The 14,365-nt window shown below is 44.0% G+C and overlaps 1 protein-coding gene across 1 annotated transcript; it reads right to left on the bottom strand.

The window, feature by feature from the left end:
• Nucleotides 1-3,064: 3,064 nt before the first annotated feature.
• On the bottom strand, nt 3,065-10,048 carry Fbxo40 (F-box protein 40). The gene is made up of 3 exons (XM_029568211.1): nt 10,036-10,048; nt 7,459-9,497; nt 3,065-4,448 (listed from the first exon to the last, which is right to left on the bottom strand). Exons 1-3 carry the CDS (start codon nt 10,046-10,048, stop codon nt 4,221-4,223), a joined length of 2,280 nt encoding a protein of 759 aa, XP_029424071.1. The 3' UTR covers nt 3,065-4,220.
• Between the last annotated feature and the right edge of the window lie 4,317 nt (nt 10,049-14,365).

Raw genomic sequence — 14,365 nt, 5'->3', positions numbered from 1 at the left:
CTTTGTGCTGAGATAAATGGTGCTTTTAGTGCTGCCCTCCGACCCTACTCGTCTGGCTCTAACCCTCCATCCCTCTTTCAGATCCACCCAGCAGGCTCTCTCTTACCTCTGCCTTGGTGATGTGGTGGGTAGGATGAGGTGGTTTCAGAAGACTCCTTCTTACCACAGCCTAAACCCTGTACCCCAAGTGCCAGGAGCTAGGTCTTTTCTTTTGGCTGTACCTTAAATCCAGTCCACAACAGACCAGCCTGTGAATGACAGCAAGGTGGAATAAAAGGCTCAGGTGGCATCTGGATTAAGGTAGTTCGGCTCAGTTTCTACTGGCTTTAGCAGTTGTATGAGGTCAGCTACCTGCCTAGGAGGAACAATCACATACTTTCAGAACATGCTAATTATGTGTGCCGTGGTGGTGGTCGGGGGTGTTTGTAGACCAGAGGGCAACCTTAGGTGTCAGTTCTCAGGAACACCATCCCCCTCTTTTGAAACAGGGTCTCTTATTGGCCTGGAGCTCACCAATTAGGCTAGGCTGGTTGGCAGTGAGACCTGGGATCCTCTTGTCTCATCTCCCTACCACGGAGATAACAGGCAAGAGCCATCATGTCTCGCATTTCACGTGGGTTCTAGAGATCAAATGCAGGTTCTCATACTTCTGAGGCAAGGTTTACTGACTGAGCTATCTCTCCAGGCCCCTAACTCATGGTGATTCTTGAGGAAGAAGCATATATCAGAGGACTGGAAGTAGGAAAGGGAAGGTTGATTTAAAGAAAAGGCTAACACCAAAGGAGAACAAACTCGGGTGAGGCTGAAGAGAATATGAAGCGTGCTCAGGAAAGTCCAGGCTGATAGCTGGCCAGTTGAAAAGAATGTCCAGAAAAGAGGATGGTTGGAGAAAGTTCATGAGGCTTCTGTGTAGTCCAGGAGGGAAAAGAGTTGAAGACACTCAAGCAGCCACGGAAGGTAAAAAGTGACTCACCTCATACAGGGATGAGGGAGGCAAGGTGAGCTTATTCCATCCCCAGGGTACTGTGCTCAGCCTCAGCAAAGTCAGGGATGGGAGATCTTAAGTTACAATTGAGATAAAAGTCAGGGATTGAAGTAGGGAATCTTTGGTTGATAGGACACAGGTGCCTAAGCTGTTAGTAGTGTTAGATTCAGCTTTTAAAGATGGGAAAGGCAACGGAATCAAGGGGCTACAATTGGTGGCTAAGACCACAGTTGCTCCAGGGCCTCTTAGAGGTGGTGAGCTGCTTGGGTCTAGAGTGCTGCATACCTCAGGGATATCATTGGGTTTTCTTCAAGACACACATTGCATGGATTTTAATGATGACTTCTATGACTGCCAGTAAATCACTAGTCTGTCTCTTGTCCTAACTCAGAAGATTCACCCACTTAGCCTTTCAGAGTGCAAAGCATCTTTTATTTCCTCTTAGAGAGACATTTGGGCCTCTGGTATATCAAGATAAGGCACCATAGATACATAAAACTTTATTCACTTCAGTTTGATTTCACACCACTCATATATTATACCTGTTTAGTGCTGGGTGTTTTGATATATTTTTTATTCTCACCTCGCTTTTCATTTGTCTTTGTAAGACAAACTTCCATCCCAGGTCCCTGTGCATGGAGGCCACAGGTCCTTTCTGGCTCAGTTCTACAGCCCTCCCCATCCACATTCAGCTGCTTTCAGTCTCTAGACTGCTTTTCTCAGGGGTGATGCTCATCAAGGGCCCTGCTCATAGACGTCCTCCTGTCTGGGCTCTGTGGCTATGATACACTCCTCCTCTTCCTCCTCAGCTGCAGCCTCATCTGAAGCCACTCATAGCTGTCTTGATGATGTTCAGTCTTCTCTGTGCAATTGCATCTCCTTAGTTCAACTATCCATTGAATCCAAGCTCTCTGGAAAGGTCTCCTTTGACGCATCTGTTTTTCCCCCACAAAATGTGTTTATTTCTAGTGACCGGGGCATGCCTGGATTCCACTGGTTTCCTGTAACATAAACACTGAGCACCCTCATAAAATGTGTTCGAAGATGTCAATAAGATCTGGGGGAGGAAAGTGTGGCTGAAAGTGTGAGGTCAAGTGTGAGGGCATCCTGACTGCTCTCCTGGACGAGACTGCCTCCAGCGGTGCAGTTTTTGGACGCAGAACCCTTTCCCCTCCCCATTGCTCTTCAGCACTGGCTCCCCACCCCTAGCTCCTCATCCGTGTTCCCGGTAGTTTGTGTAGTCTGTGGATCTCACTTCCTTTCTTTTTCTAATAAGAAACCCTGAGAGGGCTTTGAGAACTTCATTCCTCTGTGTGGGAAGACCCGGATTCAAAACACAGAACTGATGTCTGGAGGCTCTGTTCTCTCTTCCCACCTTTGTGTTTAGCTGTTTCCAGTTACTCATCTTTGCCAAACAAAACTTTAGAGAACACTGTAGTTATAGTTTCAGGAAATGGTGACTTACAATAAATGGTGAAATACAAACCAAACAATAAAGATTAGGAAAACAGTATTGCGTTAACTAGTAGTACAAGAGGCACGCTATAGTGAAGAGTGAGCACACTTCTGGTCTGGGCTCTGCTGCCTTCTTGTTTGTTTGTTTTCTTGATTTGTTTTGGTTTTTTTGAGACAGAGTCTCCCTATACTTCTAACTGGCAGGAATTCACTATATAGACCAGGCTGGCCTCAATCTTACAGAGACCCGCCTGCCTTTGTTTCCCAAGTGCCACCATGCCTATCCTCTGCTAACTTCTTGATCCTTCTCAGAGACATCAACTATTTCATCACATCAGCTACTTCATCTACACCAGCTTTGAAGGTGATGAGAGAGAGAGAGAGAGACAGAGAGAGAGAGAGAGAAAGAGAGAGAGAGACCCAGGCAACAAGGTCACAGACTGGTGAGACCCCTTCTGTTGATTGAATTTTTTGTTCTCTGGTTCCCTGTGATGCCTGACTTCCCTTCCTTCTATTTTTCTATTTCTCACTTGCTGAGAATTTCTAGGATTGCTAGAAAATGACACCAGTTGAAGGAAGACAGATTTTAAACCAGACAAATTGCTTTCTGGGCTTCGGGTTTCATAAAAAGGACAGAGAGGATATATTCTTACATTGTAGCCCAAGGATGCAAAGCTATATCAGGTAAATCAGTCCATCTGGTTCCCAACTTAACTACCACGTATCTAAAACTTATTTTGTAAATAAGTAAAAGTTACATTAAATCATAGCTACTGTGAGAAGCTATGTGAGATAAGATTTTGCCACACTAAAAAGTAAGAGTATCCTAACTTACTGTCACTGGTATGCCATCCCTTAGAGTGGCAGTTCTCAATCAGGAGCTAGTTCTCAATCAGGGCTCCCAGAAGCCCTTAGACTCACCTTCATTTTAAAGATTTCCCTTTTTTCCTTCTTTTTTTTTTTTCTTTTGGTCTTTTGAGACAAGGTCTCCCTGTACCTGCAGCCCAGCTGTCCTAGAACTCACTATGTAGACCAGGCTGGCCTTGAACTCACAGAGATCCACCTGCCTCTGCCTCCCAAGTACTGAGATTAAAGGCATGAACCACCATACCCAACTAAGATTTTCTTTCTTTGTGTGGCTAAGTTTCTACACAACAGACTCTGTGAATTCATGACCATTCTGTGCTTTGGCCTGTGGTGTCCTTAAAACTGCTGTACTCATCCAGGGAAGGGGGCTCCATTCTGTTGGGCTGAGTCAGAACCACCTGGACTCAGAGACAGTGGAGTTACTAAAAGAAGTCCTGGACTTGTCTGTCAAGACAGACCACGCTCCAGAACCTGCCAGCTGCATGCTGTCTTCCCTGGGTAACCTGGGAGGTCACTGTTCCTCAGAACCTGTTCCTGCACTGCCTGTCCCAAGAACTTGAAGGTGGTTTGTAAACTAGAAAACCCATGTAAAATCCTAGGCTTGTGCTAGTGATGGAATTTCTTGGCTCTTTTATCAACTAAGAACTTGGGTTCATTTTTGAAATGGACTTAAGGTATGGTACTTATTTTCTCCCCAGACTGATCTATTTTGGGAAAAGGAAAAGAGGAAAGAAATAAGTCAAATATGTAGCACTACTGTATAAGCCATAGCTTGGAAAATGTTTCGGCCTAGTGTAGCTGCTGAGACTGGAAGGACTTTGTATGTCCCACACCCAGAGAAGCAGATATGCAAGTTCAGAAGGGCGTCCTCAACCACACTGTCCTACTTGACAGTGACTCTGAGAAGTCAAGATTAGCAATGTGAATCTTTAGTGTGTTTTCCCCATGTTCGGGCTCTGAAGGTGGACACTAAGCTCTCTCGGGCCTGCTCATGGGGCTGACACATGCTGGTCAAACGAATCGGATCAGTCCTGTGCTCCACGATGTTGAAAGGACAGGCCTTCAGGTGCTCGGACATGGAGGTGACTTCATTAAACTCCCAGCTCTTGATCTTGGAGAAGAGGCTGCTGAACTGCCAGATCTGCTGGGAAAGAGAAGCTCAAAGGTGAATTAATGCCATCAGTGGCTTCAGGCTGGCTGGGTCTGAACAGTACGTGAAATGCCTCTGCTCCCCTGTGCTTCCAGAGTGCTGTGGCTGCTGCAGAGCTTTGTCACTTCCTTTCCCTGCATCTGATGCCTAGCATCCCTCCCCAGTCTTCCCAGCCAGCTTTGTAGTTGTTTGTGATGACTGACACCAATCAGTTATTGACATGCACCCTCCCCAGCACTTCCACCGGCAACAGCAATTAGTCCTGGACACCAGTTCAAATCATGATGATTAGCACCAATGGGGCTTGGCTCCAGAACTTTTCTGAGGTTTCACAAATTAGGTTCTGCTTTTCCTTCTGTATTTGGACTGGAAAACTGTAGTCCTAGAACCTGCCTGCAGCTACCAGGGGCACCAAGGGAGAACTGTCTTAGAATGGGGCCAATATTGCAGAAGTAGAGGTAAGAAGAAGAAAGAACAAAGAAAAATGTCATTTTGAGCTGCTAGATTAAACCTTCCGTAAGGCCATTGCCTTTGGAATTTTTGTTATATGGATTAATAAATTCCTTATGACATTTATGCCACTTTAGATTCGTTTTCTAATGCTTAAAATTAAAGGCATCCTAACAAATAAGGGTCTTGTTAGAATAGGAACCCCAAAGAAGAGTTCCATGAGTCTGGCATCCAATAGCTCTGGTTTTCTACCTGGGATGTGATGGCAAAGTCACTAGTTTTAAGGTTGTGAGGGTAGGCATTCCGGTACCTTTCAGTCTCACTGTTCCACCCTCAGATTTGACCATTGGTCCTGGTAAGAAAATGTCCTGGGATTGGAGAGATGTCTTAGCAGTTAAGAGCACTGGCTGTTCCTGCAGAGGATCCAGGTTTGGTTCCCAGCAGCCACATGACAGCTAACAGCTGTTGTAACTCCTGTATGAGGGAATATGATGCCCTCTTCTGACCTCTGAAGGCATTGCACAACACAGGAGCACTTACCTACATGTAGGCAATATACTCATGCACATAAAATTAAAAAATAAATAAAAAATATTTTAAAAAGGGTTGGAGAGATGGCTCAGTGGTTAAGAACACTGGTTGTTCTTGAAGAAGTCCTGGGTTCGAATCCCAGCACCCACATGGCAGCTAACAACTGTCTGAAACTCCAGTTCCAGGGGATCCAACAGCCTCTTCTGTCCTTTGCAGGCATTGCACAACATGGGTGCACTTACCTACATGCAGGCAATACACTCAAACACATAAAATAAAAATAATAAATAAAATATAAAAAAGAAAAAAATTGAAAAAGAAAAATATTTATGAAATCTTAGAAATATCTATTTTATTTAAAAACCACTTTGATATAAGTATCTTTAGCCTCAATTAAATTCTCTTTATCCTTTTTCTGTAAGGAAATTAGTTGGTCCCAAATGATATCCATGAGTGGTCAGAAATCTTTTGAGTTGGGGGCAAATGTGAGTCAAAAAATAATGGGATTTGTAGTTTATAAATTAAATTACTGGCATCTGATTTTATAGACGATATGACCTAGTCTTAGTATCTTGAAGGCAAGACCAATACACATTGATCTCACCAATGTGTATCAGAACGTGGTTGGTTGGCAGTCAGGGTTTAACACATGGATGCAGGCCTAGGTACATAAGAGAGTCTTATAATTAATTTTCCAAGAAGACTGATTAAGGAATAATTAGTGGAAAATGTACGGGATGCTTTGGACATAATCAATAAAAATGGATGCAAACAACTCTAATTTCTCCCGGCAGTTTGTAAACATCCACCTATTAGGACAAACAGAACAGTTGTATTCATGACCTAAGTAGGCATCATATATTCAGAGTTCTTTGAGAAAGGATACCACAGGCACCTGGAATATGATGAATTAGGATTCTAACTTCTGTAGAAGTTATAATTCAGTTAAGAAAAGATGACTCAATCGAGAAAAAGAAGGTTTTACAGAAGAGTTTCTTTGATTTATACTGTAGTGTTTTATATTAAGTAAGCATTTCAGCCATTGGAAATCAATGGCCCAAACTCACATACAATTTCAAAATGAAAAGTGTTTTTAAAAGTCTATTGGCATGTGAGTGAAATGAAATTGTTGACCTATTATAGCAGAGTCCAAGCAAGGAACAAGTGGCACACTCAAACTAGGTAATGGGAAGAAAGTTTTAAAAGGAATGATTTACAAATAGGTGAGCAAGAAAGCCACAAAATGTAGGGCAGCAGCCAGAGTTAGTAACTTAAAGTTGCAGAGAGGAGAAGGAGGTTGGTCATGGGAATGAGTAATTGTGTGGAGCAAGCCGCCTAGTACAGCCACCTTTGGTGGAGGGACCCAGCCAGTTCTTAGTATCCTGAAGGGAGAAGGGTAAACATGCAGAGGTGAGGCCAGAAGAGCAGATCCTTCAGCACTGTTCCTTCCCTCACCACTGCTGCTGCTGCAACATTTCTACTGGATTAGCCCAACTAAAAGCTGGAGGACCAGTTCAGGCAGGTTGCAGAGATCAGCTTCTTGGGGACAGACCAGGTAGAGAAGAACAGAATGGAGCATTGTGTTTAAGTGGAAGATATTCAGCACATGTAAGCTGACAGCACCACCTCTACTGCTGTACATATATATTTTTTAAAAATATTTTATTATTTTTATTTTATGTTATGCATGTATTGCCTGCATGTAGGTGAGTGCACCAGCATCGTGCAATGCCCACAGAGGACAGAAGAGGCTGTCAGATCCTCTAGAACTGGAGTTACAGACAGTTGTTGGCTGCTGTGTGGGTGCTGGGATTGGAACCTGGGTCTTCTGCAAGAACAGTGTTCTTAACTGCTAAGCCATCTCTCCAGCCCCATGCTGTACATATATTTGTATTCTGTCTTTTCTGCTTGGCTGAACTCCTTGAATCAGCCCTACCTCCAGCAACTGTCCCAGTGCCTATACAGCACTTGTCCCAACTGCTGAATGAACAAATGCATAAACAAAGAAATGTTTACTTGCCTGTCTGTGGACTTTCCAGGAGGTGCCTCCATGAGAGTGTCTCTTCTTCTTCCATTGCAAAAGGACCATTCCTCTCTCTTGTAACAAAGTGGCACAAATATTCCTCATCAGCACTGACACCTGGGAGAGCTGGGACAGGCTGATGCTGTCCAGGAAGCCAGCAATGTACTGCAACACCTCCAGGGGAAGGCTGGTTAGAGAATTCTCGCTCTTCCCACCATGGCCTGAGAGATGGTTACTCTTCCTTCCCTCACTCAGTTCTGGAGCAACTTCTGGCTTGATGGCAAAGGTCTTAAGCTCCTGACTGTAGATCACTTTTGCCTTTTGCCCAGGAGGGCGGAAGTGGTTTTGAACAAATGTACATCCCAAGTAGGCCAGAGGGCATCGATGCTGGAACCAGCCGTTGAGACATGACTGAATGTCTGTGTGGACATTCTTGAAGTGCAGAGGAAACTCATCCCTCCTGAAGAATTTGCTACAGGTGAAAGTAAAGGCAGAGCTGCTTTTGTTATGTCTCCTGGTCACACACTCGCTGTGAAGCTCCACGTGCAGTCCCCCAGGGTTGGCAGTGCTTAGGAGGTCAGCCAACACAGTCTGTGAGGAAAACTGCTCTGGCTCAAAGTTGTATGTCTGGGTGGCAAGATCCATGAAAAGCCCATCAATACTCCTGGATTCAGAGATGACGTGACCTTTGAGTTCTCTTTCCAAAGCACACTGGAGGGTGGTCTTGATGAGATCAGATTTGGGCAGTTCCTCCACAGTCATGCCCAAATCTGAAGTGTCCACTGCCTTATGTTCACTTGGCCTGCACTTCAACATGGCATCCCCCAGGCGAGCTCGTTTTCCACAGTAGCTCACAGGAACTCTGAAGGTGTAAACAGTCTTCACTTCTTGAGCCTCGAGGTTGCCATAAACGAAGTCTCTCTCCTTTGGTGTACAAGCAGGCATTTGCCCGAAGTGAATGAGCATCCGCCCATTGTGCACGAGATACATGTTATAATCCTTTGCATCTACAGCTGTTTTCAGTCTTTCCAGAACACCATCCTGCCAGGGGGCAAGCCCTGTCATCTCCATGGGGGCGGGAGAGTCCTGCTGCTTCTGGCTTTCCTGTTCTCTCCCCTGGACAGCACTCTGGGCATCCGCCCTGCTAGCGACACAGGAACCCTGGTCTTCCCCAGCCTGGTTCCTGCCGCTGCCCTCACTCTTCCCAGAGGAACCTGTTAACACAGCGGCTGCATGCTCCTTGCTGAACATATTTTCCCACTTGCCGAACTTGGCCAGGTCCATCCCTTCCTTGGTTTTGGCCAGTGCTTCTCGCTCCTTCTGACTCAGCTCTATCATCTCCCCATTGGCCGCCTGCAGACAGCAGTGTGATACTGCCCTGGCATCCACTCCCCCCACCGCGCCACCCATCTGCTCCCAGTCGGCATCACCATTCACGGCTGGTTCTTCCTCGCTGGCATCTCTGGTCTCTGGGAAAAGCTCTACCATTTTCAAGGATCTGAAGAGAACCTTCTGGTCCTGAAGGGCCAGGGCTATGTCCAAACACTCCTCGCTGGGGATCTCTTTCATGATGTTCTCATGAAGGACGGTTTCTGAGTCTATGTTGGGCCAGCGGTTCCACTCCATGGAGCAGCAGACCACGCTGGCGGGGCACACCTGTAGGTGCTTGGCCAGCTTGTGGCGGGACATAGAGAGCGGGCAGCCGTACTCAGAGTTGAGGCAGGGAACCTGCTCCAGAGGGCAGAGGAGCGCGTGCTCTGCCTCTTTGCACATGTGGAAGGTCGCGCCACAGAGGAGGTGGCAGCTTATCACCAGGCAGGATACGCTGGGCTCCACAGGGACGTGGCAGTGGCGGTTGATGCATCCCTCACAATGCCTGTGCTGGCCGGGTGGGAGCCTGCGCGCCCGGCCCTGGACACAGCAAGGGCAGAGAGAAGACACGTGAGTGCTGGCAGAGCTGAATGCACACCTGAGGCTGAGCTTTGACTTATTTCCTGCCTGTGCACGACTTATGTTTGAAATAGAACCGAAAAAGGCTGATTGTGATGGACTGCAATGTTGATAACCTATTTTCAAGCTGTGGATGATGGGTGATTTGTTACCACATAGTTAATACTACGAATATGATTTTGACTTTGCTTTTTAAAAAGAATTTAAACATACTAGGGGATTTTTGTTTTTAGTTTTGAGACAGGGTCTCCCTTTAACTCCTACTGGCCTGGAGCTTGCTATATAAACTAGGCTGGTCTCAATCTCGCAGAGATCCACCTGCCTCTGCTTCTTGAGTGCTGGGATCAAAGGCATGTGCCCACTTGCCTGGCTAAACATAAACTAGGCTTTAAAAAATTAATTATTCCAGCCGGGCGTGGTGGCACACCCCTTTAATCCCAGCACTCGGGAGGCAGAGGCAGCGGGAGGCAGAGGCAGGCAGATCTCTGTGAATTCAAGGCCAGCCTGGTCTACATAGTGAGTTCCAGGATAGCTGGGGCTGCAGGGAGACCCTGTCTCAAAAAGACCAAAAAAAAAATTTAATTAATTCTTAACAATTCTTAATCCTATTGATCTCCAATTTACCAATATTTCCCATTATGCTCAATATTTTTGCATCCTATTTAAAAAATATCTACTTGGGTCTGGAGAGATGGGTCAGTGGTTAAGAGCACTGGCTGTTCTTGCAGAAGACCAGGGTTTGAATCCCAGCACCCACATGGGAGCTAACAACTGTCTGTAACTCCAGTTCCAGGGGATCCGACAGCCTCTTCTGACCTCCGCCAGCATTGCACGACCGGGGTGCACTTACCTACGTGTAGGCAATACACACATATACATAAAAACAATAAATAAAATATTTAAAGAACTACTTAAGATCAGGAAGATACTCATTTATATAACTTCTGGAGACTATTTGTTTCAAATTTTCTCATTTATTTTTAAAACTATTTTGAGTATTTTACAAAAATATTTTATTCATAGCCGCCATGTGGGTGCTGGAAATCGAACCCGGGTCCTCTGCAAGAGCAGTCAGGGCTCTTAACCGCTAAGCCGTCTCTCCAGCCCCTTAAAACTATTTTATGTATTATTTTCATTTTTATGTGTATGAGTGTACTGCCCACATGTATGTAAGTACAATGCCTGAGAAGGCCAGAAGAGAGCATCAGATTCTTCTGGAACTAGAGTTTCAGATGGTTGTTAGCCACCATATGGGTGATGGGAATTGAACCCAGGTCCTCTGCAAGAGCAGCCAGTGGTCTTAACCACTGAGACAGCTCTCCAACCCTTAAATTTCTCATTTAAACAATAAGGTATCTGGATTATATATTTTGTATTATATATATTGTATATTTTGTAGTATAGGTATCAAAAGTTTCACCCATATAGATAGCCAATAAATTAATCCAATACCAGAACAATTACTTTCTTCATAATGACAGTGGAATGTCCCAGAATATGGGTGTGCTGTTCTTTACCTAGCCAACTATTTCCAGGGGTCTTCTGGGATCATAGGGTCAAGTCCAGTTTTGCTTACACCTTCATCTCCAGCATCTAACACTGGGCATGGGTCATCATAGATACTAGTAACACCTGCTAAACAGTGGGACACAGTGGCATGCCTTTAATCCCAGCACTAAAAAGACAGAGGAAAACAGGTCTCTGTGAGTTCAAGGCTAGCTTGGTCTACGAAGTAAGACCCTATCTCAAAAACAAAACAAAAACAAACAATAAAACAGCACCAAAACCTCTTGCTTAATAAAGGAATTATTAGTCATGTAAATTATTGTTGCCATTTTATGTTTCATTTTTACTTCTGAAAATTTTCATTGGCACAGTAAAATTTCATTGGCACAGTATAATTCATTACATATATTAAATGTATAATTATCACTTTTGAGTAATTAACATTTCCATCTCATTTATTATTTCTATGTGTTGAGAAATTTATTTTTAAATTCTCATTAAAGATCTCTGCTTATAAATCTTTGTCAGCTTTCCTCTTAATTGGTGTTCATTTCTTGTTAATAAATGCCATCAAACCATACAGACACATCTACAGCCACTTGCTTGGGCTAAATAGAGTTAGACTTGGCCCTCTGAAGAGTGAAGCTCCAACACACAGCAGATACTTACCATAGCTTCCAAACTTCTTATTCTTAACTCTAGGTGAAAATATGAAAATATGAATTATTAGTATTAGAATTAGTATTATAAAAGTATTACAGTTATTTATTATGACCAAGATCCAAAGAGACTTCACATGGTCTCTCATTTCATTCTTCTCACTTAGAGGGATTGCCCCCACTTTACAGTCAAGAGAATGGAAGCTTGAGAAGTTAGGTAACTCATCCAAGGTCACACTAAGTATGGAATCAGGTTTCCAACCCAGGCCATCCTGGCCCAGGCTCTTCACTGGCCCACACTGCCTCTGATGGGGCCTATTACCCACCAACTATGGGACACGTGACTTCTCCATCTTGCAACGTTTATTCACTGTCTACTGACAATTACCCTAGTCCCTTCTTACATTCCTACCACTCTGGCCCAAGTTACCCTCTTCTGTTTCCCTGGGGGCATCATGTCTGCTGAGGGGGCCACCACCTGATGTCCAACTTGACCTGGGTCAGTGTCTGTGACTGTGACTTAACTATTATGTGGCACTCACCTTAGCGTCTTCAGCTGTGCTGTGACTAGGCCAAGGATCAAAACTCCAAAGCTTCAGAATCAGGCTTCCGTGGGGATTGTAGCAGGTGGAAGAGACGCTGTCCTGCCTTCTGGAGAATTGACTACCCAGCTCTGGTTGGTTGGCCCTATGTAGAAAAATGTGTTGCCAGATTTTCTGTTTTTCTAGAGAAAGTGGGGACAGTGTAGTGGCCAGGAGATAGACTGCACAGGTCTCCTTCTAACTCTACAGTTCAATAGCTATAGGGCTTTGGGAAAGTTTCTTATCATCTTTGTTTATCTATTTCCCCATCTGTGAAGGAGGACAATAACAGTACCTACCCCACAGCAGTGTTGGGAGGGGCAAATGAATTAAATACACATGAAATTTTTAGAACAGTGTTTATCCTCTGGTAAGTAACATACATATTTGCTCTTATAAAGTATTTTCTATTTCAGTGTAGTACAAAGTATTTTACTACACAAGATATAAAAAAATCCTTAGAATTTTAAGTGTTGGTAACTGATTTAATTAAAACTACATTCTATTTGGACAAAGAAAAACTATATAGGCTAGATCAGATCTCTAGGCTGACAGTTTATAATACCTGGTCAATAGGGGCTGGAACACAATTTCAGCACTGTGTTAGTCTAGGGGAGAGTGGGGAGGTTAGCACCCCTAAAATCAGAAAGTGCAGAATTTTATTTACATTTTTATTTATTATTTGGTGATTTGTTATAGCTTCTTTGTCTCCATTTTTTTTGTTAAATTTCAAGCATACAGAAAAGGATTTCACCTTATATACAACGAACAGGTAAATATACTTTACCCAGAACAGTCAGCATTTTGCTATTTTTGTGCCTCCTTCCTTCTTACAATGTTTATAGCCAAGCCACATAACGATACTATGAGACCTCGCCCCTAAGTACTTCAGTATGGCATTTGATTGGAAAAAGATATTTTTCTTTGGAATTATAATAACATCATCTCACTCAAGACAACTAAAAACAATTTCCTAACATCATGTAACATGTTTTTGTTTTCCAGCTTGTCCCCAAGATGGCTCCTGTAGATTTCTCTTGATATAATTTGTGGTGCGTGCCTTTAATCCCAGCACTCAGGAGGCAGAAGCAGGCGGATCTCTTTGAGTTCCAGGACAGCTGGGGCTACAGGGAGACCCTGTCTCAAAAAGACCAAAAAAAATTTTTTTTGATGTTGTTTGCTTGTTTGTTTGTTGAGATAGGGTCTCCTTATAGCCCCAGCTATCCTGAAACTCACTATGTAGACCAGGCTGGCCTCGAACTCACAGAGATGTGCCTGCCTCTGCCTCCCGAGTGCTAGTCTTAAAGGCTTGTGTCATCTTAATTTTAAATTTTGAACCAAGATTCTTTCAAGGCCAATGTATTGCATTTGGTAAAGCCTTTTTACCTTCCTTAGTCTGGAGCAGCACCTCCACCCTCAAGTTTTCTTTTTCAATATCAAGGAAATTGTAGTCTGGCTCTCTCTTTTGTATTCTTTCATCCACCTTACAATTCAACAAACATCTGCTAATTATATTCTCTGTGCCAGTAATGGCCATGAGTCACCTGGATTGCTTGCCAAAGAGAGTTTTAAACACCATTTTTCATCAGCGTCAGCTGTGATGTTGACTATAGATCTGTACTGTTTGACATGATAGCAAATCACATGTAGCTATTTGAATTTAATCAAACTGAAATGAAGTGAATAATTCAGTTCCATCATGCCAACCATTTTCAAGGGCTTAGAAGCCACATCTAGCTAATAGTTGCTCTATCTGACAACACCGAATAGAGCATATCTATCTTCAGGGAAGGGCCTGTTGCACTGTGCTGCTGTAGATTCTGGCTGAACCCTTGGCCATGTGCAGGATAAATACTGGAATTACATCCTCCACTACCTCCTGTTGGATTATCCTGCACACTAATAAACCACAAAAACAAACCTGTGTTCTAGACACCACCAGGCCCACTGAGTAATGAAGGAGGATCATCCCAAAGTGCTCTATATTCCTAGCCAGCCTGAACTGGCAGACGGGTGAGAAGCTCAACTCAGAGTATGAAATAGGCTCAGAACCCAGTAGAAGAAAAATCAAGGTGCGGGACAGGAGGGGAGCTGGGCAGGGTGGGAGAGCTAGGAGGATTAGACCATGCTATGATCTGAATGTTGTGTCCTTGAATTTATTTATGCTGAAATCTAATCCCCAATGTGAATGAATTTGGAGGTGAAATC

This window comes from Nannospalax galili, unplaced genomic scaffold (assembly GCF_000622305.1).
Source record: "Nannospalax galili isolate Female #2095 unplaced genomic scaffold, S.galili_v1.0 scaffold18, whole genome shotgun sequence".
NCBI classification, from domain to species: domain Eukaryota; kingdom Metazoa; phylum Chordata; class Mammalia; order Rodentia; family Spalacidae; genus Nannospalax; species Nannospalax galili.
The sequence above is the reverse complement of the archived record's forward strand: the minus strand, read 5'-3'. Positions and strand labels throughout refer to the sequence as shown.

What these genes read in the sequence shown, in the direction of transcription:
- Fbxo40 (XM_029568211.1), bottom strand. An exon ending in CCTGGAAAGTCCACAGACAG is followed by an intron (nt 4,449 to 7,458) that starts GCAAGTAAACAT and finishes CTTTCCCAGCAG; the next exon opens with ATCTGGCAGTTCAGCAGCCT.